At 47.7% G+C, this 26,186-nt stretch overlaps 9 protein-coding genes across 9 annotated transcripts; 5 read left to right on the forward strand and 4 right to left on the reverse strand.

The window, feature by feature from the left end:
• Positions 1–72: 72 nt before the first annotated feature.
• Positions 73–3,762, reverse strand: LACBIDRAFT_316460 (carbohydrate esterase family 9 protein; the record flags this gene model as incomplete). Its single annotated transcript, XM_001889846.1, has 16 exons — positions 73–270; positions 334–457; positions 508–725; positions 786–1,044; positions 1,095–1,268; positions 1,324–1,747; positions 1,797–1,808; positions 1,861–2,014; positions 2,073–2,279; positions 2,337–2,384; positions 2,434–2,575; positions 2,625–2,676; positions 2,726–2,737; positions 2,799–2,809; positions 2,866–3,255; positions 3,311–3,762. 16 exons carry the CDS (start codon positions 3,760–3,762, stop codon positions 73–75), a joined length of 2,877 nt encoding a protein of 958 aa, XP_001889881.1.
• Positions 3,763–3,911: 149 nt separating this feature from the next.
• LACBIDRAFT_147485 (uncharacterized protein) lies at positions 3,912–4,841 on the forward strand (the record flags this gene model as incomplete). Its single annotated transcript, XM_001889812.1, has 7 exons — positions 3,912–3,965; positions 4,015–4,118; positions 4,171–4,270; positions 4,323–4,358; positions 4,408–4,448; positions 4,500–4,671; positions 4,722–4,841. Coding segments are annotated over 7 exons (627 nt in total), but the record flags the coding sequence as incomplete, so codon positions are not given.
• Positions 4,842–5,208: 367 nt separating this feature from the next.
• On the reverse strand, positions 5,209–11,143 carry LACBIDRAFT_295972 (uncharacterized protein; the record flags this gene model as incomplete). The annotated part of the gene is made up of 16 exons (XM_001889847.1): positions 5,209–6,509; positions 6,774–7,002; positions 7,130–7,276; positions 7,325–7,426; positions 7,496–7,558; positions 7,949–8,143; positions 8,383–8,393; positions 8,545–8,705; positions 8,730–8,768; positions 8,876–9,462; positions 9,571–9,685; positions 9,934–10,248; positions 10,300–10,309; positions 10,779–10,800; positions 10,856–10,975; positions 11,024–11,143. 16 exons carry the CDS (start codon positions 11,141–11,143, stop codon positions 5,209–5,211), a joined length of 3,537 nt encoding a protein of 1,178 aa, XP_001889882.1.
• A 244-nt stretch (positions 11,144–11,387) lies between these two features.
• On the forward strand, positions 11,388–12,004 carry LACBIDRAFT_334996 (uncharacterized protein; the record flags this gene model as incomplete). The annotated part of the gene is made up of 2 exons (XM_001889813.1): positions 11,388–11,482; positions 11,542–12,004. The coding sequence occupies 2 exons, from the start codon at positions 11,388–11,390 to the stop codon at positions 12,002–12,004; spliced, it is 558 nt and encodes a 185-aa protein (XP_001889848.1).
• A 669-nt stretch (positions 12,005–12,673) lies between these two features.
• LACBIDRAFT_334997 (uncharacterized protein) lies at positions 12,674–13,999 on the reverse strand (the record flags this gene model as incomplete). The annotated part of the gene is made up of 1 exon (XM_001889848.1): positions 12,674–13,999. The coding sequence occupies one exon, from the start codon at positions 13,997–13,999 to the stop codon at positions 12,674–12,676; it is 1,326 nt and encodes a 441-aa protein (XP_001889883.1).
• A 799-nt stretch (positions 14,000–14,798) lies between these two features.
• On the forward strand, positions 14,799–15,414 carry LACBIDRAFT_316467 (uncharacterized protein). The gene is made up of 2 exons (XM_001889814.1): positions 14,799–15,006; positions 15,059–15,414. The coding sequence occupies exons 1-2, from the start codon at positions 14,908–14,910 to the stop codon at positions 15,212–15,214; spliced, it is 255 nt and encodes an 84-aa protein (XP_001889849.1). The 5' UTR covers positions 14,799–14,907; the 3' UTR covers positions 15,215–15,414.
• A 360-nt stretch (positions 15,415–15,774) lies between these two features.
• On the forward strand, positions 15,775–15,942 carry LACBIDRAFT_316468 (uncharacterized protein; the record flags this gene model as incomplete). The annotated part of the gene is made up of 1 exon (XM_001889815.1): positions 15,775–15,942. One exon carries the CDS (start codon positions 15,775–15,777, stop codon positions 15,940–15,942), a length of 168 nt encoding a protein of 55 aa, XP_001889850.1.
• Positions 15,943–17,035: 1,093 nt separating this feature from the next.
• On the forward strand, positions 17,036–17,509 carry LACBIDRAFT_316470 (uncharacterized protein; the record flags this gene model as incomplete). Its single annotated transcript, XM_001889816.1, has 1 exon — positions 17,036–17,509. The coding sequence occupies exon 1, from the start codon at positions 17,285–17,287 to the stop codon at positions 17,507–17,509; it is 225 nt and encodes a 74-aa protein (XP_001889851.1). The 5' UTR covers positions 17,036–17,284.
• Positions 17,510–19,291: 1,782 nt separating this feature from the next.
• LACBIDRAFT_256196 (uncharacterized protein) lies at positions 19,292–19,510 on the reverse strand (the record flags this gene model as incomplete). The annotated part of the gene is made up of 1 exon (XM_001889849.1): positions 19,292–19,510. One exon carries the CDS (start codon positions 19,508–19,510, stop codon positions 19,292–19,294), a length of 219 nt encoding a protein of 72 aa, XP_001889884.1.
• Positions 19,511–26,186: the final 6,676 nt, after the last annotated feature.

A 26,186-nucleotide genomic window follows, 5' to 3' on the forward strand; every position in this document is an offset into this window, starting at 1 on the left:
TTTTGAATTTGCTATCCAGTTGTTTTTTTGCATGTATGTATTTATCAAGAAAGATCGGTGGGGGTATTCAGATTACAAGATCAAATCAACGAGTCCCCTGAGAGGGGAAATAATACCAACGATCTTGCCTTCAAAGTCAAGCAGAGAACCCTGCTTGACGGCGACAAGATCTGTGTTGGGTGTCTTGATACCCAAAAGTTGTTCAAGATTGACTGACGCCAGAGAGATAGCATCAGACGTTGAAAGCCTTCCATCAGCCTCAAGAGCGGTCTGGGACATTTGATAGCATCCTTTAACAAATTATGTGGATCTGAAAAGTTTGTTCAAACTCACCCAACCAATATCAAATCGAATATTTCTTGAAGCCCACTGTTCTTCAACAGCAATACCAACAGTGACGTTGTTGCGAAGGAGCAGGGTTGTGGCACTGTCTTCGCTGAGGGGGGGACCAGGCAGGCTGCAAAGGCGGTTCAACCGCGTCCAAAGAAAGACAGCTCTATAACATACATTCGTCTCGACTTCCACGATCCAGGGAAGGGACGTGGAGCTACGATGACACCGACGCCTGCCTCTCCGAGTTCCCGGGCGAGAAGATGTGCTTCGTTGGCGCCAACGAGTGTCAGCTGGATGGCTACACCATTTTGGGCTTCCACCTCCTTTTTGAGGCCGATAAGTGTAGCTATGATGTCTGCGCTTTCCACCTTCACAACTAGTGGCAGTCTTCCCTGCAACGAAGTACATCTTCAGAAGTGAAAAGATAGCCTTTCAAAAGAAGAAGCAAGAACCTTGACAACATCCTTAAAGTAGGATGCCAGTTGACCTACGCCCTGTCCAAGGAGCAGCGACCGCAAAGCGGCGATTTGGGTGCTAACACTGGGACTGGAGAAGCCAACCGCAACGTGAAGAGCAGTCACGTCTTGGAGGACGGCTCCTTCGACGAGCTTATGAGGGAGACCAGTGTTGAATGCAGTGCTCAAGCCAGCCAAAAACCCGTTTGAAGAGGGAGCTGTCACGCCGGTTGTGACGCCAGATCGGTATGCGAGACTGGACAATGGTGCTGAGCAAAGGTATAAAGGTACGAGAATAGAGCGTACAGCGCATCCCGCGTGGAGAATTGAAGTCCATCCACTGCTCTAATGATGCTTCCTTGTCCCAAGATATCAGGTACATGAGCCTTGAGCGGATCGATAACGTTTCCATCGTTTGTCGACGCCTCGCCGTCGATGTGATTTAAGCCTAGATGACTTCCAAAACTGACGAGAGCGGGGCTGTGAATACCAGTGGTGAGATCTTAATTGTGACCAAAAGAAAGAACTGCCTTACGAGATAGAACCTCCTTCCAAATCAATTTCTTGGATATTGGCTGAATCGTATTGGGCAAGGGGGCAGGCGGAGGGCAACAGGCCACTGCAAGTGATGCGGCCGTTGTCCACAACAACAACCCCTAATTTCCCGACCTCGTTTGAAGAAAATATTTGTTCAACACCGTCGTTACGTTTGACGTAGAGGCTCCCAACATTGCTGAAAATCACCAGATTTTTAACTTTCCTGGGAGAGAGTGGCGGTAACCCGTCATATTTAAGAGCCTCCTCGGCTTCCCGGTCGAAATCGGGTGTCTTCGGTGCTCGCTGGGAATAGGCCGGTTTCTCGCCCACGTATGGCGCTTTGAGCTGTGCAACACCGTCGATGTATACTTGTTTGGGCGTTGCCCCAAGCGCAAGAGGATGACTGTCCCAAACGACAATATCTGACAACAATTGACATCGTGGTGGGGACGACACTCAGAAGAAACTTACCAGCATCGTAACCTAAAGACAATTACTGAATATCATCCCAAACTCAAAGTAGAAAACTGCTGACCTAGTCTAATGGATCCGATTCTGTGATCGTATCCCAAAACTGCAGCAGGCGTTGACGTCACAGACGCAAGTGCAAGATGAGCAGGTAGACCATAATAATGCGCTTGCTGAGCTTCGTTGAGTAGGAAACGCGAGTTTAGAACAGGATGGTCACTCTAATGAAAAACTGTTAGCTGACGACACTCGCGGAAGAAAATTCATTAGCGGATTGACCTTCATTACAACTCTCAGGCCATTATCCGTCAAGATGCGCGGAGCGAATTCGGAACCACGGTATGCCTCACGTTTGTACCTTGCATTGGTCGCAAATAAGGCCACAGCGGGAGTCGTTCCGTATGCCTTTTTCACTAAATCGGGGACGAGGTAAGTCTCGTGAGCATGGTGGAACGCCGCAATGGAAAATTTGAACTCGTTCGTCAACTACTCTGGCTTGAGCACGGTACATCTAACGAGGAGCTGAAAAGGTGGAAGGCGCACCCTGACAATGCCATCTAAGTCAACCGCTTCGTAACAATGATTGTGGACCTGTTGCCGTTTAATACGCTGAAATCGATATAACGAGTGCATGACACACCTTGACACGACCGCGGAGAACATCGATAAGTGCTTCCCACTGAAGACTCTCCGGAAATGCGCCAAGACCATCCCACTGCCCAGCCAATGCCCTCGCGCAATATTCATCCTGTTTTTGTTTAATCTGGCGAGCTGTATCATACCTAAAACCCGATCAGTACGTTGTCAGCGACTTTATTGGGGGTTTCGAACCCTTGTCTGAACGCCCAAATAGTGTCCATGCGAGTACCAGAATAAACCCTGCCTTCACGCAACTGTGAACAAGGAAAAATCAAAAATAAAGAACACCTTACTAGGATTTTCACCTTTCAACGAAGAAGGGCAAAATAAATTTAAAAAAAGCCTTCGACTTTGATGGAAACTTACCGCACGCGTGCCTAAAGCGGGCAAAGTCATGAATACTATCTCGCAACACGAAGAACAGCTAGCTTACTTCATTTGCCTCCATCGAGGCGGTAATGAGGGATCAACATGAGTTCCATTCAAGGAGTAAGGCGGTTCCAAGACCATTGCAGATGATGACCATTCGGCGGTCGGTCTCAATTTGATGGTGAAGGCTTGACCACCTGAACTCTGGAAGGTTGTATCATCATTTACGACAGCCAAAAACAAATTGTTACCTATTGCATCAGCAGAACCCGGCAATACGTTTGCGGTTGTAACGCCTCCAGATACAGAGAGCTTGTAAGCCTCGTCATGGGTATTTAACCCGTCAAGACTTCGAAGCCATGGCAAAACAAGACCCTTGAGAGAATTGGTGTCAGTAGCACCCCGCAGTTCAGGGGCACTGTCTACTCCCAGATGAGAGTGCATGTCAACGATGCTGAAGTTCAACGTGTCAACAAGGTTTACGGAATGAAGCAAGGAGGATCGAGCACCCTGGAGTAATCCATGCCCCTCCAGCTTCGATCGTCACCAAATTATGATAATCAAGCAGAGAGGTGTCGTAGACACCTCCGATCATTTTAATAAGTCCTTTGTCCAGCAGTAGGTCACCGTTGACAACCTCATTGCCAGATTCACGACCTGTCCAAATTGTCGCGTTTTTTATCAGCGTAGGGGGTGTACCAGGAACGAAACGGTCTGAGTGGGATCTATGATGGAAGTCCTGGGGAGGGCCAGGCTGCACGTCGAGAAGCTGACAGTGCTGGACTATCTCTGCAGCATTGATAGGGACCTTCGATGATATTTTCTCTTGCGAGTCAACAGTGCTGCCCAACCAGACCAGCGACGCGACGGCGAGCAAGACTGCGGCTGTGAGGGACTTGAAGATACGACTTCGGGGCTTTGAACGCGGAGCATCCGTGCGGTAGATAGGCAACTTATCCATGGGACGAGAAGTGGAGCAATTCGTCCCCCTTTATGTATTTGTGAGAATCATCTTGCTGTCAGGATTGCGTACAATGTGGTAAGGGCCGGATGATGCCGTCGCGTCGAGTTCTTCTTTGTCACGCGCTCATGTCCTCTTCGACAAATGCACCACCCGTCGTAGTCCCAGCCTCCGGAAACAACATTATTATTAGTCCACTGCAGGTACCGCTTCACCCTAATATTCAATGATCTACCTCTTATCTCTTTTCAGCGGGGAAATCAAGTCCTCCAGTGCATACGAAATGTTGGACAAGAGTTTGGCGACATCGTTGCAGACTATCAAGTAGGACGAACAACAGGTGTTTTATTCCTGAGGTGTGAACCTTATTGCATACCAATTTCAATGAGGCTGCACGTCGGCATACAGCTTGAGATACCATCGTCTTCATCCAGAATATATCCACGCTCGCATCGAGAGGTTGGGTCGCTCCTACAACCTTCGAATCCTGTTAATTCTATGCGACATAGTGAGACTGAGTTAGCTTTCCCTTTTTCACGTCGTTGAAGCTTGGAGAGCAGACGGAACATCGAGACTCCATTCGTGAGCTCACGAAAGTATATATCAACCAATCCGAATTATTCCCAAGCTCACCGCTATCAACAGGTTTGTTTAATCAACAACGTCACTGTCATCGTATCCTTCTCGTTCGTACTTCCAGTCAGGAGTTTTCGCTTCTTTTGACTTTTGACTTCTAGGTTTGATGAAGCCGGTCACTATCTCTCAACATTCAAACAATTCGAACACAAACCTCCCGACCTTATCAAAGAACGCGTTGACAAAGACTACCACTCGACTCTGCGCACGACATTGACGTCTATCGGCAAAGTCAATAAAACTGATGTTGAGACGTTGCGCACATCATTTGGCGTATGTTAAGTCCAGTTTACTCGAAATGACGATCACCTCACGGTCATTAGAGCTTTGCGGACATTTCCCGAGCCACTTCTGACCAACTCCAGAATCTACCCGGGTTTGGCCAAGTCAAAGTGAAGAACGTCAAGAATGTGTTCGATAAGCCTTTCCGTAACAATGCTACCAGTTCTCTGTTCCTCCTGACATCGCAGTCACAAACTATATCAGGACTAACAACGACGCCGGCGAGTGCTGGCTATGACAAAGGAAAGGGAAGTGCATCAAACTCCGGTCCCTCACGGACGAGAGAGACCAGTCCCGTGTGGGAAATCGAATTGGATGATGAGCTTACCTCTCCTTCGATACCTACTGTAAATTCTAAAGATCCGGTGGTTTTCGATATTGACCTCGACTTGAATTAATGCTAGCCACCACCTTGCTCTAACACGAGTACAACAGGCCGAGATAAATTGTAGATCATCGAGTCAAAGTATCATACTTCCGGATCTTTGTATTCGTAGCAGTTTGTGATGCCTATACTCATCTACAAATTCAACCGGCGAAGTATGCACTCCATAGCCCGGTGTATTCACTCCATAGCAAAGTCACCCCTGCACTATCGCACGCTTCTTGGAGTACCAGATGTTGGCCAAAAGTGCTTGAGAGTTTCGTAGATCGACGATATTCATGGCAAGTGGAAATCTGGAGCGTCTCAAGAGAGTAATGGCGAACTTTTACTGCTTCGACAAACCCTGCTGCACCACTAATGAGACCGTCTTCCCTTCCACCTGACATGATTGGAGAGCGGTGTTGGTTGAAAATTATCGATAGATGCAAATGGCGAAGGGTTGGAGGGAGATGGTCGAAAATATCTTTCTTGACTGTACAGAAGTAAGAGAATTTGACAAGAGCCCGACATTCCTTGACGATGGCGATTGCGTATGCGGTTGGCCAAGATTGGTAGCTGGGTGGCTCGATTGCAAGAGAAACAAGGTTCTTGCCGATGGAATTTGTGCGAAGGATAGTCAGCGTTCCCTCGATGCCAAGTGTCTCAACATTTCTCAATGTCAAGGAACGTAGAGGAACGGCGTGTCTAACGGTAGTGCCCTTTCTGGCGTTGCCAACCCGACTAAAGAGTTTTTGGATCTCCGTTTGAGGAGGATTCCCGGATACCAGGGCGATATCCTGGAGCAATGGCATCTTAGTCGGTAGATGAAAGCAGCCATTTCTCGTTTCTGGGGGAGAATACCAAGATTGGATTTCTAGGCGTTGGATAGAACGACCCAAACTAACCAACGCATGTGACAGCATGGGTGTAGAGACTCGTCGAAAGATGAGGTTTTTCGTGGTCGACGACAAGTTCGGCAGGGTCTTTGCAACCCATTCCCGCTTGATGAATGCATGAGATCTGTCATGGCATTCCAATGTTTGTATGTTGGATGAAGAGCATTTAGACGATAAACTCTCGGCAAGCAATTTTCTAGCCTCCTTCAATATTTTGGGCTTAAAAATGATAGGGGGATAGGGATGTAAAAGAGCGGTGTCGTCGATAAGGATTAAAGATTTGATGTGCTCGGCTCCATGGTCGAGAAATTTCAGGCTTTTTTGCAAAGCTTCAATGGGTAGGGTGAAGATAACGGCTTCGCTATGGATGACTGGTGTGATGGTCTCGTTCCAGAAGCGACTGACGAGCCGGAGATCAGCAAATTGAACAAGTGCGACTTGATACGACAATTTATTGGATTCGATCTTGCTCCGCTGCTTCGTGCGTTCGAACACGGGTCGGATATAGGTGAAAATATCGATGAGGATTTCTGCTGGGATTCGTTCGGCAGGATTCTGCTCAAGTGGATCTAAGCAGAGAGAATCTAGCAGAGTGATTGGAGGGTCGGCGACATGATTCATAGGCGGCGTTTGGTGTCTTGGTTCTTGTGGGTTGGGTGGAACGTTACGATAAGAATCTACCTCAGTACGTTTTCGAGTCGAAGTGCACACACCTGACTAAGCCTGATCACAATGTTATTTCACCACCACTTCCCAGCGACCATTGCTCCCCACAGGAAATACTAGGTATGCAATCTGCTATGGTGATCTGGCATTGGTCAGGCCAATCTTACTTATCAGCCGCACATTCGCACGACCTGACGGTAAATGTCGATTTCTTGGATTTTTTGGTGCCCTTGTTCTTGGCTTCCACTCCGTCGTTGTCTTTTCGTCGACACCATTTATGCAGCCAGCAGCTAGGTCAAGCTCTACGTTCTTCTGGTGCCTATCTGTACCCTGTCTGTGCCTGTCGCTAAGTTGCTGAAGACCGAATCCAGGTTCTCGAGGGTTCTCGTTACAAAGCTATCCTTAGCTCAAACATATGCGTAAAGTTGACCAACGAAAGGTGTAGGATTATGTATATGTGGTTAGTGTCCAAAATTACAATTGGAAGCAAGTGAAGCTAACTGGGATGACTTCGAAGTCGTACGCTCGCAAGGTTGGTCACTCGCCGAATATACTCAAACCAAGTATATTTGTTAGAGTCAATACGGATGCCCGTGTCCCTCGTATTCTGGAAAGGAGCCGGCGGTTCCACAAGGCCGGCAAACAGGCGGTCAGGGGAGTTCGCCATCCCCTGGTGCGCTTCTGTCATCATGCACCGTTTGAACTTCACTTGTCGTACCTCACCGGGTGCGAGCATTGGAATTGAGAGGATCCGTTCAAATTGCGCTTGCCGTACATTAGCTGCGAGCAGTGTAGCGCGGCTGAGGATTTGAAGCTGTATCTGGCACGCCAGGTAAACCATACACGGGAACCGAAGCGCGGTATTCTTCTAGGGACGTATGCGACATACTAGGAACAAAGCAGCGTCTAGCAGCGTTTCATTTATTGGTTTGTACCTCATTTCCTCTCTGGTCTGACGGAATGAAACTCGTTAGGGATGTGCATGCAATAAAGCACAATGAGCTGACAGATGGATTAAGTATATTTAACGGGTTGAGTACCTACAAATGTCTTTTCTATCCCGCAGAAGAGTTCTGTGCGACATGCCACTTCTTCCTCTCGCCGTTCCGTTGGACTATGCAGCCTGGGCGCAAGCAAATGTAAATGAAGAGGGTTTTGTGAATGGCATCTGGAACTCGTGAGTGCCATGATACCCGCCTTCTTTTCTGAAAATGCTGACAACACTTGTTTCTTGTTCAGCATCCTAAATACTCATTTTCGGGTGCAAATTGAAACTCTTGACTATTCCATCAATCCTGAGGTCCGCCTGAACCATGGATTCCCCGATCTGCTTGTCACCCACAACAATCACGCTATTCCGCCAACTGTGTTGTGGCAGATCATCTTCGAGGGAAAAGCTGGGAATGGCGGTAATTACCAGAAGACGATCGAGCAGCTCGAAGGCTATGCGAAAGAAGTTCAAGGACACGCATAATGGTGTTACCTTATTGCGGCGAGAGGCAGAACTTGCATGTTCTGGAGATATCAGAAGAACACCCTGTGGCATGTTCAGCCTATGCGAATTAATGCAGGCAATGTAGTGATCAACACTCTAGCACCGCAGATCGTCCTTCCACTCTCCCAGGAGTGCGATATCGTGAATGATCAAGCCGCGATCATTATTCTGTTGAACTATATCACGGTCAACCCACAGCAATAGCTGAGCCAGTCACCGGAAGTACATACCTTTTGCGTATTCATCACCACGACTATTTACCCTCGCCTCGGGATACTTACCCCGCGTATGCCTATCATTGCAGATCATTGCAACATAGCTACTAGTGGCTGTATGTACATCGTCTGACCATCCGATTCAATGTAACGTCAATTTGACACCGTCATTCTAACATGGGACCCCGGCGTACGAGTACTTCTTGACGCAGGGCTGGTTTGACGTACTTATGTGCCTGCTGAGGCCTGTGGGACGGGCAGGCGCGTCATATGCGACCATAGGTTCCAAGGCCCATGGGCAGAGGACCATGTAGGCCATTGAATCTCGTGGGCGACTCCGACAGAAATGGGGGTTGAAGCCTTGAAGGGCAACGAAAAGAGCTGAAAGCCTAGAACGTCAACAATCAACGGACCACTGGACTGTCGACCTTTCAGCAGCCTTGACCTGATGCCTGTGCAGCCGCCAGCTCCCCAACGACACGAGTACAATAAGCCGAGATACATTGAAGATCATCGAGTCAAAAGTATCATACTTCGGCAGGATCTACCTAGGATCTACTCCTCGTATTCGGTCCATAGCAAAGTCACCCCTGCACTATCGCACGCTTCTTGGAGTAGCCGATGTTGACCAGAATTGCTCGAAATTCTCGTAGATCGACGGTATTCATGGCAAGTGGAAATCTGGAGCTTCTCAAGAGAGTAATGGCGAACTCTTACTGCTTCGGCATACCCTGCTGCGCCAGCAATGAGACCGTCTTCCTTTTCCCTGATCCATTGGTTGTAGATTATTGCTAGATGCAGATGGCGAAGGGTTGGAGGGAGATGGTCGAAAAGGTCTTTCTTGATTACATAAAAGTAAGAGAATTTGACAAGAGACGGACATTCCTTGACGATGGCGATTGGGTATGCGGTTGGCCAAAACTGGTAGCTGGGTGGCTCAATTACAAGAGAAACAAGGTTTTTGCCGATGAAATTTGTGCGAAGGACAGTCAACGTTCCCTCAACGCCAATTGTCTCAACATTTCTCAATGTCAAGGAACGTAGAGGAATGTGTCGAACGGTTGTGCCCGTCCTGGTGTTGCCAACCCGACTAAAGAGTTTTTGGATCTCCGTTTGAGGAGGATTTCCGGATACCAGGGCGATATCCTGGAGCAATGGCATTTCAGCCGGTAGATGAAAGCGGCCGTTTCTCGATTCTGGGGGAGAATACCAAGATTGGACCTCTAAGTGTTGAATAGAACGACCCAGGCTAACCAACGCATGTGATAGCGTGGGTGTGGAGACTCGTCGAAAGATAAGGTTCTTCGTGGTCGACGTCAAATTTGGCAAGGTCTTCGGAACCCATTCCCGCTTGATGAATGCATGAGATCTGTCATGGCATTCCAATGTTTGTATGTTGGATGAAGAGCATTTAGACGATAAACTCTCGGCAAGCAATTTTCTAGCCTCCTTCAATATTTCGGGCTTTAAGATGATAGGGGGATAGGGATGCAAAAGAGCGGTGTCGTCGATAAGGATTAAAGATTTGATGTGCTCGGCTCCATGGTCGAGAAATTTCAGGCTTTTCTGCAAAGCTTCAATGGGTAGGGTGAAGATGACGGCTTCGCTATGAATGACTGGTGGTTCCAGAAGCGACTGATGAGCCGGAGATCAGCAAATTGAGCAAGTGCGACTTGGTAGGATGATTTATCGGATTCGATCTTGCTCCTCTGCTTCGCGGGTTTAAACACGGGGCGGATGTAGGTGAAAATGTCGATGAGGATTTCTGCTGGGATTCGTTCGGCAGCATTCTGCTCGACGAAATTCAGAGAATCTAAGCAGAGAGAATTTGGAAGAGTGGTTGGAGGGTCGGTGGCGTAGTTCATAGGAGGGCGGCGTTTGGTATCTTGTGGGTTGGGTGGATCGTTACGATAAGAATCAGACGGCACCTGCCTACATACTCAAATCAGTACGTTTTCAAGTCTCAAAGTGACTAGTACATACTGTGAAGTCACTGACGAGGTGATCACAATGTTATTTTATTACAAAGTCTAGTCCAACCAGCGACCATTTCTCTCTACAATACCAGGGCATGCAATCTGCTTAAGTGATCCAACATTGGTCAAACCAATCTTATCAGCAATTAATATTCAATTGATGACATCTTAGCCACATTCGCACGACCCGACGGGCAAGTGGTTTCTTGGATTTCTCTTGTGAATTCCCCTTGTTCTTGGCTTCAACTCCGGCGTTGTCTTTTCGCCGACACCATTTGCATATATGCTGCCAGCAGCCAGGTCGAATTCTACGTTCTTCTGGTGCCTATCTGTGCCTATTGATTCATTCAACTCCTGACATTTTCATGTTGGTTGTTGAAGAGCGAATCCAGGTTCTCGTTAGCTGTACTTAGCTCCAACATATGCGTAAAATCGACCAACGAAAGGTGTAGGATTATGTATATGTGGTTAGTGTCCAAAATTTACAATTGGAAGCAAGCGAAGCTAACTGGGAAGACTTCAAAGTCGTACGCTCGCAAGGGTTGGTCACTCGCCCAATATACTATTTGAATCAGGTATAGTTCGTTAGATTCAATACGGATGCCAGTGTCTCTCGCATTCTGGAAAGGACCCGGAGGTTCCACAAGGTCGGTAAACAGGCCGTCAGGGGAGTTCGCGATCCCCTGGTGCGCATCTGTCATCATGCACCGTTCTAACTTCACTTGCCGTACCTCACCAGGTGCGAGCAGTGGAGTTGAGAGGATCCGTTCGAATTGCGCTTGCCGTACATCCTCGAGCAGTGTAGCTTGGCTGAGGATTCGAAGTTGGATCTGGCACCACAGGTAAACCATACATGGGAACCGAAGCGCAAGATTCTTCTAGCGACGTGTGCGACATATGAGGAACAAAAGTGCGTTTCATTTATTGGTTCGTACCTCATTTGAATTTTCCCTCTGGTCTGATGGAATGACACTCGTCAGGGATGTGCATGCAATAAAGCACAGTGACCTGACAGATGGATCGATAAATAAGTATATTTAACGGGTTGGGTACCTGTAAACGTCTTTTCCATCCCCCAGAAGAGTTCTGTGTGACATGCCGCTTCTTCCTCTCGCGAACGCGAATGCCTATGCCAACTGGGTGCAAGCAAATGCAAATGAAGAGGGTTTTGTGAATGGCATCTGGAGCTCGTGAGTGCCACGATAGCCTTCTTTACCGAAAATGCTGACAACACTTGTTTCTTGTTCAGCATCCTAAATACACATTTTCAGGCGCAAATTCGAACTCTTAACTATTCCATTAATCCCGAGGTCCACCTGAACCATGGATTCACCGATCTGCTTGTTACCCGCAACAATCACGTCATTCCGCCAACTGTGAAGTGGCAGATCATCTTCGAGGGAAAAGCTGGGAATGGCATGAACTACCAGAATACGCTCAACCAGCTCGACGGATATGCGCAACAAGTTCAGGGAGGGGGAGGATGGTGTTACCTTATTGCGGCAAAAGGCGGAACTTGCATGTTCTGGAAATGGGTGAAAAACTCCTTGTGGCATGTTCAGCCTATGGGAATCAATGCGGCGGGCAATGTAGCGTTCCTCACTCAGCAACCGCAGATCCCCCTTCCGGTCTCCCAGGAGTACGATATCGTGAATGATCAAGCCGAAATCCTTACTATGTTAAACTATATCACGGCCAACCCACAGGTTTAGCGGGAGCGATAGCTGAGCCAGTGACGGAAAGTGTTAGTGCGTAGTACTTGGAGTCAAAACTACATAACTTTTGCGTATTCATCACTATGACTATATATGTACCCTCGCCTCGGAATACCTACCCCCTTGCAACGTAGCCTTCTACTTCGAAAAACGGTCAACTTAAGTTTACAAACACAGTAGGATTGTGGGCACACACTTGGAGAAGATCTAGAGAGCTACTAAGTTATAGGTATCGACATCCGGCTTTACTTATTCCCTCCTTTTTTAATCTGTACGGCAAAACGAAAAAAGCCTCTATGCTCTTTCCCTCCTGACCAAGTAGCCCAAAGTGGGCATTATAACGCGCAGGCCGGCCATTTTGTGCAGAGGTACCTGTAACACCCAGAATAAAATTTGCGGATATAGTACATAAGTATATGTTTCCCTCCTAGTCACATGTAAAATTCTATGTGCTCCATGGGTTATGAGAGGAAATATGCAGAGGCTAAAGTGACCCTGTAACGACCACATTGAATTTTAAGGATCAGCCTGAGGTTGTTTCAAGGCTGTTTTTGATATTGACACCTAATGCCAGCGACTTGCAGCCACCACCTCACTCCAACAACACGAGTACAATAGGCCGAGATACGTTGGAGATCATCGAGTCAAAGAATCATACTTCCGGATCTACTCCTCGTATTCAGTCCATAGCAAAGTCACCCCTGCACTATCGCACGCTTCTTGGAGCGCCGAATGTTGACCAGAAGTTGTGCTGTCTCTGTAACTCGAAGACTGGCGGTATTGACGGTATTCGTGGCATGTGGAAATCTGAAGCTTCTCAAGAGAGTATTGACGAACTTCTACTGCCTCGGCAAACCCTGCTGCGTTACCGATGAGACTGTCTTCCCTTCCACTTGACATTGGAAAGCGGTGTTGGTTGAAAATTATCGCTAGATGCAAATGGCGAAGGGTTGGAGGGAGATGGACGAAAAGGTCTTTCTTGATTGGAAATAAGTAAGAGAATTTGACAAGAGATGGACATTCCTTGACGATGGCGATTGGGTATGCGGTTGGCCAATATTGGCGAGGTGGCTGAAGAAAAAGAGGTGGCTCAAGAAAAAGAGAAACAATGTTTTTGCCGATGGAATTTGTGCGAAGGATAGACAGCGTTTCCTCAACGCCAATTGTCGCAACATTTTTCAATGTCAAGGAACGTAGAGGAAAGTTGTGCCGGCTAGCGCTCTTTCTGGTGTTTCCAACCCGACTGAAGAGTTTTTGGATCTCCATTGGAGAAGGACTCCCGTTTACCAGGGTGATATCCTGGAGCAATGGCATCTCAGTCGGTAGATGAAAGGGGCCATATCTCAATTCTGGGGGAATATACCAAGAGTGTACTTCTAAGCGTTGAATAGAACGGCCCAGACTAATCAACGCGTGTGATAGCGTGGGTGTAGAGACTCGTCGAAGAACAAGGTTCTTCGTGGTCGACGGCAAGTTCGGCAGGGTCTTTGGAATCCATGCCCATTTGAGGAATGCATGAGATATGCCATAACATTCCATTGTCTGTATGTTGGATGAAGAGCATTTAGATGACAAACTTTGTGCAAGCAATTCTTTAGCTTCCCTCGATATCCCGGGCTTCCCAGTGTTATAGAAAACGGTGTCGTCGACAAGTATCAAAGATTTGATGTGCTCGGCTCCGTGGTCAAGAAATTTCAGGCTTTTCAGCAATGCTTCAATGGGTAAGGTGGAGATGACGGCTTCGCTATGAATGACTGGTGTAATGGTCTGGTTCCAGAAGCGACTGACGAGCCGGAGACGAGCAAATCGAGCGAGTGCGACTTTATAGGATGGCGTATCAGATCGGATCCAGCGGTGCCGCGAGCATTTATACACGGGGCGGATATAGGTGAAAATATCGATGAGGATTTCTGCTGGTATTCGTTCGGCAGCATTCTGCTCGACGACATTCAGGGCATCTAAGGATGGCAGTGGTTGGAGTGTTGGTGGCATAATTCATAGGGCGTTGGCTGGGGTTGGGTATGGGTAGTACGATAAGAATCAGACCGCACCTACATACTTAATACTGAGAATTTACCGAGATCTCATCACGTGCGCTTGGGATTCCACCGGGATAATACAGCCGTCACAAAGAATGACGTACTACAGTCGTGGACAAGCAAAGCCCACTAAAAAAATGGCTGACATAGCACTTCCTTTTTGAGTATCTGAAATGATGCATATTAGTTAGCTGAAGTTCCCAGTCAAATTTCAAAGAGATTTATCGAGCAGTTCTTGAGAAAATGTCTATTTAAGGAAATGGTCCCTGAAATTTTGGCAAAAACCCTTAAAAGGAAATGGAAAAATCCGAAAAAATGCGCAATCGCTTCCTTTCGATACACCACCATTTGTTCAAAATGCTGATGGCATCTGGCATGAATCTCCGCTTGACAGATTACTGATGGAGGTCGCCCCGGCATGGAGGGCAGGTGTGTCGGAGCTTGGGGCGTAAATGTTAGAGCCAGCGGCTCGACACCTGACCCACAGGTTTTCAACTCTGCTCAGGAAGACCTGTACCGCCAATTTTCTTCGGGCGACGAAATGATGTACTTGAGATACAAATTATTCATAGTAAGATAATAAAATGATACATTGAGCACTTCCAAGTTCTTACAGGTAGAAAAGACATGGAATCCTGAGCTCAACATGAAAAGGCCCATGCGAGAAACTCTCCAAAATTTCCCCAAGTCGTTTAAACTCCGCCCTATGTTTGGTTATTTCCAAACTTCAACCAGAACCAAACTCACCTTCCTCTCCACCACAACCGTCTCTCGCCCAGTTGCTTGCTTGCTCCCCTCATTATTTCTTGTTTTCATCTGTGTTCCACTATCAAGTGGTCTGCGCCCCATGTAATCCTCCTCATGTTGTTCCGTTGGTTGTCCTTGTTACCCACCCGTGTGTCTGTGCGCGGTCGCCACCTGTCACTGTTCTGGGCTTTTGTTCCTGCCCATTGCCCCTTTGTAGTTCCTCCCCGACAAGTGGCCACTTGCTAATACTGACTCTCCTGGACAGGTTCACTTTCGCATTGTGCCATGTAGCGGCAGCTGCAGTAGACGCACGCCTATCACCATCATCAAACCCAAGCTTGGCTCTCCAGACAACGTCTCAATGTGGTATCCGCCCTCCGCTACCCTCCTCTCATTCAACGAGCCAGAGGCTCCGCTTTGACGCGCCTTGTTTGTGGTTGCGCATTCGGCGGACAGCGCAAAGGGTGGTCAGGTGGGGGAATGTTTTTTGAATGGAAGAGCAGACACAGGTAGTAATTGGAGCTGCCTCATTTCTCACATCCTTCCATACACCCTATACCTTTGTACTATGCAGCCTGTTTATAATCCTTGCTTATGAAAATGTGGCCAACATCATCCTCCTCCTTGCCCCTTGTATTTTATGGACTAAATAAGAACATGAACACCTAGTACAAATATGGCCAGGGAGAAATATTGAAAATATAGTGAATTTACATAGGCTGGGCTGCCAGCTGGTCCCCAGCTGCCCCAGACAGGTAGTGCCAAGATCGACCTGGGCACACCCTGCTATTAGTCGGATTTCGATCCTGGTGTGGACTCAGATAATTATTGCCTGACAGGTGGGAAAACATGCCACACAGGGTTTGACTCTCAGGTTTTTCTCACATGCCTGTCATTTGGCGGTGTAGATGGAGCGTGTCCACTGCGTTTCAAAGGGTTTCATCAAGTGGTTGGCCCACAATAAAATCTTGAATTTGACTAATGCTGCCTAAGAAGAAAGTCAATGCCACCTCAGAAGCACTAAATGCTTGTCCTGCTGAGGTGATCTGGCCGTTTATCAACCGATCATGGCAGTGGATGTTGGCTTATCACATCAGATTGACTGGGGAGGCTGCCCAGTGGGCTGTGCGAAAGCAAAAAGGGCACTGAAGCGTTTCAAGGACTGCAACGATGCATTTAGATACAGCTCTCAACTGAATTTTGTACATTACATTTGCGATTCTTGACCCTAAAAATTTGGCAATTACTAATTACTTGTGGGAAAAACTTCGGAGGGGGTGTTTTCGACGTCTTTTGAAAAACTGAGCAAGATTCTGAAAGAATCTCGCAATTTCATCGAGTTTTTGGTGAGAAAAGCAATTGGTGGGCTTTGCTTGTCCACAACTGTATCACTGACCCTGTTTTGCAAATATTTAGATCAAAGCTCCACAGCACTCTAAGAAATGAACCGTTCTTCTCATTTCTTTTACCAATGGAAAGGCCTGATCTCTGGCTTTAAGAGGGTGGTTTTTTCGTATTTAACTGAGGTGGTTAAGTGAGGTGCCGATGCAAAAGAGAAAGTCACTTAGCTTTGCAAATCTCGTCACGCCTATGTCACGCAAGAAGCTTCAGTCGTGCGCCTCGTTGCATCATTCGGAGATTGAATGTGAACCTGATGCAGCGCGAATTCTTGTCGAGCACACATCGGAGTTTGAAGTGCTTGCTTCAACTTGTCACGCTCGACTGTCAGAATGCCTTGTTCATCTAAGGACAGCACAGATGCTCTCAAAAAGCTATGGAATGTTTACTATATATCTGTAGCTCAATCCTTAAAAAGAATGAGAGCTCTCTGTTGGGAATAGAATATCTTATGCAGGCAACATGGTGGGGAAGTGTAGGATTTTGGTATATATTGCAGCCTGTGGCATGTTGCCATTTGGTTTCTTCAAATTAAAAAATAGAGTCGCACTTGATACATAAATATACACCCCCTCAAATATTTTCAGAGTGTAGATCGTATTTGTTGTAAAGTTAGAGACTGATTTGCAAAACTAGGTGACTTGCAAAACTAGGCACGTGATAGTAGTCTCAGAAGCCTTCGGCTTAGACCTTCGGGAACTTCCCTGTCAGTGTCATGTCAGCCGTCACTGTGATTGACGTGATGATGTCCAAATAAGCCAAAGCATTGCAACAGTTGCCAAACAGCTTTTGAAATCTGTTTGGTCCTGACGCCCATTCCTGCCCAGCCTCCCTCGTTGATACCCCCCTCGGCCTCGTTGATGCGGCATCCACATGACGTCCTTGCCGCGTATGGACGCGAAAATGCCTAGACACCAGAGAGCGACACAATAGATGCGACGGCAACGTGCCCAAACGCAACTTGACGCAACATGCAACCAACCAAACAACTGACATCGACTGTATGTGACTGACACATAGACACAAGAGACGCGACACAAGAGACGTGACGGCAACACACCCAAATGCGACGCGACATGCAACCAACCAAACGATGGTATGTGACCGACACATAGTGCGAAAATGCCCAGACACAGGAGACCCGACACACGGCAACATGCCCAAACACGATCGCATTGTGCCGTGCCTTTATTGGCCAATGGGTAGAGTGCAGGCGATGGGGATGTTAGGTAGAACCGTGTATGTGATTCTGTATGCCCCCCTCCCCTCCCCTTGTTTTAAATCTGATACCACCCCTTCTACTTATTGTTTGTGTTGATGTGGACCATGGCACGGCATGCTGATGAGCTCGTGCGGCGGATACAACAAGATTCCCTGGGGTATGTTTGGGGTGTGCACAAACACCAACCCTTGTGTGTTGTAGATATATGTAGATATCTCATACCATATAATTTATGCAGTAGTTGTTGTCCCCAATATGTCACGGAAAATGAATAAGTGTAGCAAGAAAAACCTTGTAAAAATGTTGCTGTTTGCCTTAGAAAAAATTTGACGTTGCTTATGTCAACCTAACTAGGCACACGGGGGGCATTCTAGACCACCGCCTTCAAACACGCTGTCAAGTCTGTCAAGGCGCTGTCGCTGTTGACAGGTCTTCATCCTTTCATTTCCCATTGCAACAACGTCATTCTTTGTGACGGCTCCCCGCCCTGCAGCCAAATAGCCGCGCGTCGGGTGCCCGCTCGTCATACGATGCTGCCTGCCCTCTTCCTGCCCTCTTACCTTGCCGGCGATGGGCGCGGCGTGCGGACCTGGTCTGTTCCTTGGCCTGGGAGCTTGGAACGGAGGAGATCGTCGGCTGCATTCTTTAATCTGCCACCCTTTTGTCTACTTGTAGTTACATAAATAACATGTGTTGTGTACTTCGAATCAATCAATCAATCAGAACATTGAAAGGACGTGCGCCTCTGTGCAGCAACACACCCTCTTTCTTTTTGGCCCAAGTTAAAGAGCTCTCCATCAATATAGCCCTCACCGTTCCCTATTGAATGCCATTGGTTTTGTGTCACTTTTGATTTTTATCTTGTTCTTCCAATAGCCAAATAGGATACTATACAATATTGAAAGCATGGACTAGAAATTAAGATAGGTAGCATTAATCAATACATGGAACTACAAATACACTAATGGTCTTCCGTTGAGCGCTGGTCGGTGCACTTGTTGATAGAACACATGTACGTGCACACCAAATAGAAGCAACGCGTTGCGTCGCATCTGTTATTATATTTTCTGGTGAGGTGGGCCATCGATTAATCATTGTTAGTCCTTGTGGCCCTGAACAGTATATATGCATTTTTCAAGGCTTTTTTTGTCTGAAGGAGGATGTGTTATGAATACAGGTGCAGACAGGAATTGACACAAAGGAAACCAACAGGTAAGTAAGGTGGGTAAGTAGGGTAAGAAGCCGTAAGAACTTACCCACTCAGACTTTACAGTAAATCGGGTTCAATTTACAGGGATTTACAGTGAGCTGGTGCGGTCCAGGAGCCGAATGGTTGAAATTACAGCAAGCTGGACCCTAGTGATTGATTTACGGTGAGCTGGCATGCTAGGGCATGCTCCAGAACCCCGATTTCCAGTGAGTAACCAACCCTCTGGCCAAGCATTCCGACCCTGTAAAATCTGAAGTGCATTGTAGATCTCCCTTAAAATGCCCATTCAGAAGCTTGGCACACCGATATTAGATTATTTAGTAAGGATTCTAAACTACACGACACTAGAACACAACATGAAGAACCACATAGTAACCTTAATGCATATGAACATGACAATACAGGTAAAGCATGCCGCCTCGGGACCCACTCAAAATGTCCCCACGGAACACTCAGAGCTTCCCAAGCGAAGCAGCAGTCATACTCTGCCCAGCAGCCCTGGCGCGTTTCCTAAGCATCCGGGTCCACTACCCTACACACGGCGCTGCTCCTCACACTTGTCTGAGCTAACCAAATGCCATCAGCACCCCACGATCACAACAAGAATGACACAAACTCACAAGTTAGCCTTGGCAGCACTAACAAGCATAGCAAGCTCCCTCTGATCCTCACTCTTCATTCCTGTGCAGAACTGTTCCGAAACAAGCTTTACCCTTCAGCATGACAGAAGGGACACCTATTTTGCAGCACAGGTCAGGGAGGAAGACAACAAGCTCAATGGGGTCGACGTCATGTGCAGTGACGATGAGCACAGCTTTCTTGGCCAAATGCGATGATCTGGTCGAGGCCCTATTTGATGAAGAGGGATTTCTTGGAGTCCTGTTCATGACAATGTCAGTTTAAATTAGTGAATGAAATGACGAAATGAGCTCAGGGAAGTGTGCGGCGTGGCTACGAAAGAGGGGGGAGAGCAGACAACCATGGAACTGCACTGCTGTCACCAGGGAGGAATGGAACTCATACAGCATGAAGAAAGGAGGACATCGTTACTTGCCTCACAGCGTATGAGATGGAGATGAGGGGTAATGGAAGCTGGCTTGTCCGACACAGTTGAGGGGGGTTTGTTGGAGAACCAGGCTTGGGATAAGTCCATTTTGAGGCTGATAAAGGATCAATGCGAGTTTGAGAGTGTAGACAGAATGAATCACATACCATTGTTCATTTAAAAGGATTGGGTCTCCTTTTCAGACCCCCCCTATCCATTAATGGTGGTGGCTTGGGCCTTATCTGTCGTCGTAGTGCCTTGGTGTCCTCAGTCAACTGGGCAGGGCCTGGAAGGCGGTTTCAAGGCGATGGAGGGGCGCCACTGCACCTGTGTTTGGCAGCGGAAATGAGTAGGGGACTGGTGGACGACAAGTGGGGAATGTGCAGGCGGCAACGAGTGATAGCTAGACCAAGCGCAGACCTGCGCAGACAAGTGGTTAGGTTACTAGATTGATGGGCCGCCAGGGACGTTAAGCGAAGAATCCGGCCAAAGGCAATTTTACAGAATTTACGGTACCCCTGTAAATTGGTATGGATAAAGTGACTTATGTGGGCCGATTTAACGGGATCTCCCGGATCCCTACCGCTTTCGGAAGGTGCACGTGACCACGTGACCTGGCACATCGCGTCCTCCTCCCTCCTTTCCTCCTCCCCTGCCACTTCGTCCCACTGCTTGGTCCCCTCCCGAAATTTCGCTTGTAGTACACTATTTGTATTTATTATATGTCAAAATACAAATTTTTTCTCAGTTCTGGCTTTCCCCCAGGCAAACATGCAGTCTTGTCCAAAATGGACCTTGCAGCGTGTCCTTGATTGGAGCCTGGGTGCTGTTGAATTCTTGGGAAAAATACAAAATTTGTAGAATACCTTGAATGTACCTGCTGCTACATGTTCACTGCTTTTTTTGTTCTTCAGAACAGATATTTGGAAGGTGGTTTGCTGCAAGAGACTGAAAATAAGTCAGAAAAGCACACATAAGTCGACATAAGTGCTTATGTGATTCATTTAGCTTAAATCAAGTTCAATTTAGTGGATTTAATGCCCTGTGATGCCAGCCAGCTCAATTTAAGGTGCATTTCCATGAGCTGGCCTATCAGGGCCTACCCCCTGCACCCGATTTAAGGGTCTTTCAGCTCAGGGACCTAACCCTCTGCTATATCACATTGGCTGTATGTTTTTGTTCCATCATTTTGGCCTTAAATTCATGTAATGCCCATGTCATTGCAGGTAATAATATTTACATGAGATGTAGTATACTAGGGGGGCAAAAAAAGAAGTTTTAAAACTAAACCTGGCCTTCCATTTCCCAAGATTGATGAGGTCTTCAAGAGGAGAGCGCGGGAGTCCTAAATGTCACATCGGGTGTTGGGTGAGGCATGGCAGAGTCGGCACAATGGTGTTGAACTTCAGGCAACATTATGATGAACGTGACTGTTGATGGGACAAACACGGAAAAGCGGGGTAATGATGGGTGTGGAGAGAGAGTGGGTGATGGTAGCCTGGGTGGCAATGAAAACACTGTTGTGCGCGCAGACAGTTAAGACCATTGAAAGTACATGATATCAGTGAAGGCATTGTATCATGCAGACATACCTTGTAGAACCCCACCTCACAACCCTTCTCCTGTGTTCCAGCTAATCCCCACTGCCCGATGTGTGTTGCGGCACATCATTTCCCATTGCAACATCATGTTCGAGCGCTTGGAGGCGAGAACGTGATGGGAGCCAAGATCCGCATGGCATAGTGTCAAGTGCATGGCATAGTGTCAATCACGTCGTGTAATGTCGAGCATGTTGAGGAACACGTAACATCAAGCACGTCACATAGTGTCAAGTGCGTCGTGTAGTGTCAAGTGCATGGTGTAGTGTCAAGCACATTGCATAGTGTTGAGTGTGTGGCCTGGTGTTGAGTGTGTTGCCTAGAAGGGTTGGCCACAGCAAAGAGGGGGTCGAGAGAGATGGAGGCGAGAGGAAAGGGATGGAAGTCAGGGTAGGAGGGGCTAGAGGAAAGTGATTTCTCATGGAAAATGGAATCCGCTGATGGGTGCAATTTATCGAATTTAACATTCAGTACCTTAAATCGAGTGAAATAATTGTACTTAGGCAGTTCCATGATGAGTAAGCGTGAGGCATGAGTGCAAAACTCATCTTAGGATAAGATAATGTCTGCGTCAGAACCAGACATCTCACTCAGGTGTAGGTACTAATATATGTCTTCGTTTCTGGAAGGCACTCCCATCACTTTGATTCTGGTTCTGACGCTAAGAAAACCTTTCTCAGACATCTCACAGAATTTTTGATGCTTTCTCCCAATGGCCGACGTTTCAACCAACTCATTAACCGCTCCTACCGGTACCGTGCCTGCTGCTCCCACCGATATCGTGCAGCCTCGCATTCCTCATACCCATACATGTTGAAAAAATTCATGGCTCCCTCTGTCATGTCGCCTTCATGTACATGGATGGACGTTCTCACTTGCCCTCTCTCTCCAACTTCGCCTCTTCTTTCCATAACAACGAACTTTCTGCTAAATATCCCCCCCATTCTATGATGACAGACCTCTCCTGGTGGCTCCAGAGGCTTAGTGCAGGCGGTGCCTCCCATACTCTGTGCCCTCGTGGTCCCCTTCAGGATCTGGGTCTATATGTCGATGCCTCCACTTCTTGGGGTATTGGTATCGTTGTCCGGAATCAAAGGTGTGCAAACAAGGTCTGAGCGTTCAAAGAGCTCAATTGTGCTTGCCAAGCCAACTGGCTGTTTGAACGCTAAGGGATGGTGGGTGGGGTCAAAAATTCTGTGAGATGTCCGAGAAAGGTTTTCTTAGCGTCAGAACCAGAATCAAAGTGATGGGAGTGCCTCCCAGAAACAAAGACATATATTAGTACCTACACCTGAGTGAGATGTCTGGTTCTGACACAGACATTATCTTATCCTAAGATGAGTTTTGCACTCGTGCCTCATGCTTACTCATCACAGAATAAGATAACTGCTGCATAGTATCCAGAGAAGATGTCCAAGAAATTCGTGCACACAAATTTTCAGGTTTTGCAAAGACCCTGTCCGGAATGAAAGGTGTGCGAACAAGGTCTGAGCATTCAAAGAGCTCAATTGTGCTTGCCAAGCCAACTGGCTGTGCCAACCCGAGTGTAAGCTCACGCCAGCAGGTTGGTGAGGCAAGGAGCCAGGTGGACAACCCAATTGAGTGTCACTCGGAGAAAAGGGTTAAGTTGTAAATAATATTCAGAGGGGTGGGCAGTAAAGTAGACAATGTGCTAAAAACAGTTACAAGTTTTAAGGGGAGGAGTTGTCAAGTAAGGAAGAAGGAATTTTGTGAGAAATATGAAACTCTTCAAAAATAGAAGCAAGACGGTCAAGGTGTGCTTTATTATAAGCTTTTGAGGTGGACATGGGCAGGATCTCATCCATACGGCACCAATAAAGTAAAAAAGCAAGGGATGTCCATCCCCCAGTTGCAGCGACGATTTCAGGGGAAACCCCTGCAAGCAACAACTCAACAGCACTGCTAATGCGGAAGCTGTGGCCCAGAACATGGGCGAGCATGGCAGAGGACCAGATGTTGGTGACGAAGCTGAGAAATTCATCCTTGAGGAGGTTCTTGGGTTCGCCAGAGGGTGAAGTGTAAGCTTGAAAAAGGGTTGAGGAAGGTGGGACCGAGGAGTTGACTTCAAGATGGTTCTTGAAGGCAGCAACAGGACAAAGGGGGTTGCCATCGCGACGAGCAGTAAGGATGACAGTAGCCCCAAGCTCTCTTGTGGTTTTGGTCCATGGAATATCAAAGGTCGCAGAGTGTGCACCATCACACAGGGAACGAAATGAAATTCTAGGAAATAGTAAGAAAAAAGGAGAAGATAGAGAGTGGCAAAAGAAGAGGCATACTTCATAGAGCACAGGACATGGAACTTTGGGTCAAGTGCCCTGGCAACAGTGAGGGTAGTTTCACCCAGACGACGACAACCGAAAAAGGTAACGAGGGTGACAGCCCAGACGGCGGTGTGGAAGGGATCAGAGAGATTCAAAGCACGGCGTAAACAAGAGAGGTGCTTGATAGAGACAGGAGCACGGAGAGGATGCTTGTGCTTTGTACCCTCTTTGTTGGCGGAAATGCGAGCCAGATGGACCCAACTGTCATCACCATACCAAGGTGCATGATTCATGATATGTCAGCTGTGTAAACCAGCCAGCCATGAATGGATAGTGTTGCCAGAGTGGAGGCCTTTGTATTCACCAATAAAGGCACATAGCAGGAGGTAATCAGCAGGCATGCAAGCCTCCTCACAAATAGCCCACTTGTCACAGAATTGAGTGAAGCGGAGTGGACCGGCAGCATATGTTGACTTGGTATTAGGAGCTAAGGCTCCCCTGACAGCCATCACAGCAGAGTTGACGAGGGGGGCAGGTAGCGTACATGTGGCTTTGTCGTAATGTCAGGAACCAAAGGGCGTACGCCAAGAGAAAATGCGGTCTGCTGCGGGGACATGGGGGCGAAGTTCATTGTGAGTGATGGATCGGCCAGCATGGGGTTTACGAGCACGTGTGATGCGTGAAGAGGAATGACAGAGGTTGGATGACACAGGTGGACAGTGAGAATCAAGATAAGTTTTAGAGGAGGGATTGGGAAGGGAACAAACAGGGCGGTTATGTGTGAGGCAGACAGTAGTTGGCAAAGACGAAGGAGAATGTTGGAAAGGGTGGAAGGAATTTTGAGGACGCGTGGGGCACGGTGAGATAGCGTTGGGGGATTGTTTCTCACCCACAGACCTCTCGGCGACACTGGTCGACGAGGTGAGTTTTCGGTTGAGACTAAACATGAAGGAAACAGTCGGTTAGCTCCCTCAGGAGTGTAAAAGTCGGGAAGATCTGCTTTCCAGCCTCCCCTGGTTCTCCGCGCGAGATGGGGTCAGCAGGATTAGCTGCGGATTCAATATAAATGATGTCTGGGGAAATGGAAAGGTCGGAAAGGACAAGGTAAGCACGGCAGACAGAAAGATTGATGTGGGAATTAGGGCTGCGCCCCTTCTACAACGCACCAATAGTACCCTGATTATCAGAGTGGATAAGCAAGTGGCAATGATGCAAACCCATCTGTTCAAGGAAGTAGATGAGTAGCTCAATAGCAAGAGTTTCAAGCCAGCAGATGTCTCTACCGGGGACCTTCCACACAGGAGACAATTGGAAAGAAGCCCAACTGTCCCCAATGATGATACCAATACCCCAAGAAGTGGAGGCATCAACATATAGACCCAGATCCTGAAGGGGACCACGAGAGCACAGAGTACGGGAGGTGCCGCCTGCACTAAGCCTCTGGAGCCACCAGGAGAGGTCTGTCATCATAGAATGGGGGGGATATTTAGCAGAAAGTTCGTTGTTATGGAAAGAAGAGGCGAAGTTGGAGAGAGAGGGCAAGCGAGAACGTCCATCGATGTACACGAAGGCGACATGACAGAGGAAGCCATGAATTTTTTTGACATCGAGGAGATGGCAGTGACGACAGTTGAAGTCATGCAAGAAATGGCGAACTCGCTTGAGGAATTTGAGCCGTTTCTCCTCGGGAAGGCTCACCAGCTTCGCAGGGATATCCCATTGGAAACCGATGAACATCGTGACGAAAAGGAAATGATCGTCTCCCTTTTCGTCGTGCCAAGGGACACCCAAAGGGAGAATCCGACGAAGCATTTCTACCCAGTCATAATCATATGTGTAGTCCCCATCCCGGAAGAGGCCTGTCGAAGAAGGCATCCAGAAGACCTTCAAATCGTCCTCATACTTGGGGACAGGAAAAACACCCTCTGCCTGCCAGATGTCAACGACAGCATTGGCAATCATACCAGCATTACTGCTGGCACAGGCAGCCCCAAAAGGATGGGCGTGGTCAACAAAAAATTGGCCAGGAGGCCCCTGGACAACCAGCCAGGGTTTATGAGCAGGCAAAACAGGACAAGTACGATGGAATTTGGCAATATCCAAGGTACAAGCCTGAGTCCCCGGAGGAGCAAGGGCAATCTGCAAGGCAGAGATGAGCACGAGAAAGACAAGCAAAGGAGAAGTAGAAAAGAAAGGGGACAAAGGCACAAAAAAAGGAGAAGGACAAAAGAAAGGAAGGTGAAAGGGGTCCCCAAGAAGATGAGGCACCATGAAGAGGCCCAAAGGCGCCTGCAAACAGACAAAAGATGCCCATCCACAGAGAGAGTGTGAGGTGCGCAAGAAAAGCAAAGGACACAAGCAAAAGAAGTGCCCAGTCACAGAGAGACGCAAGAGGCGCAAGAGGCGCAAGATGCGCAAGAGAGACAGGACAGGTGTCTGAGGTAACACATTAAGAATGCAAATACGTCAAACTGCATAGAGCAGCAAAGAAGAAAAGCCACCCCATGCACTAAACACAAAGGGGGGCATAACAGAAGATAGAGAAAGTGTGGGGAAGAGACAGAAAAGAAGAAACTCACAATATCAGCGACCTTGGATGCCAGGTCAAAACACATTGGAAAGTCCTCCTTCTGAATAT

This window comes from Laccaria bicolor, genomic scaffold, assembly GCF_000143565.1.
Source record: "Laccaria bicolor S238N-H82 LACBIscaffold_73 genomic scaffold, whole genome shotgun sequence".
Lineage (NCBI taxonomy): Eukaryota > Fungi > Basidiomycota > Agaricomycetes > Agaricales > Hydnangiaceae > Laccaria > Laccaria bicolor.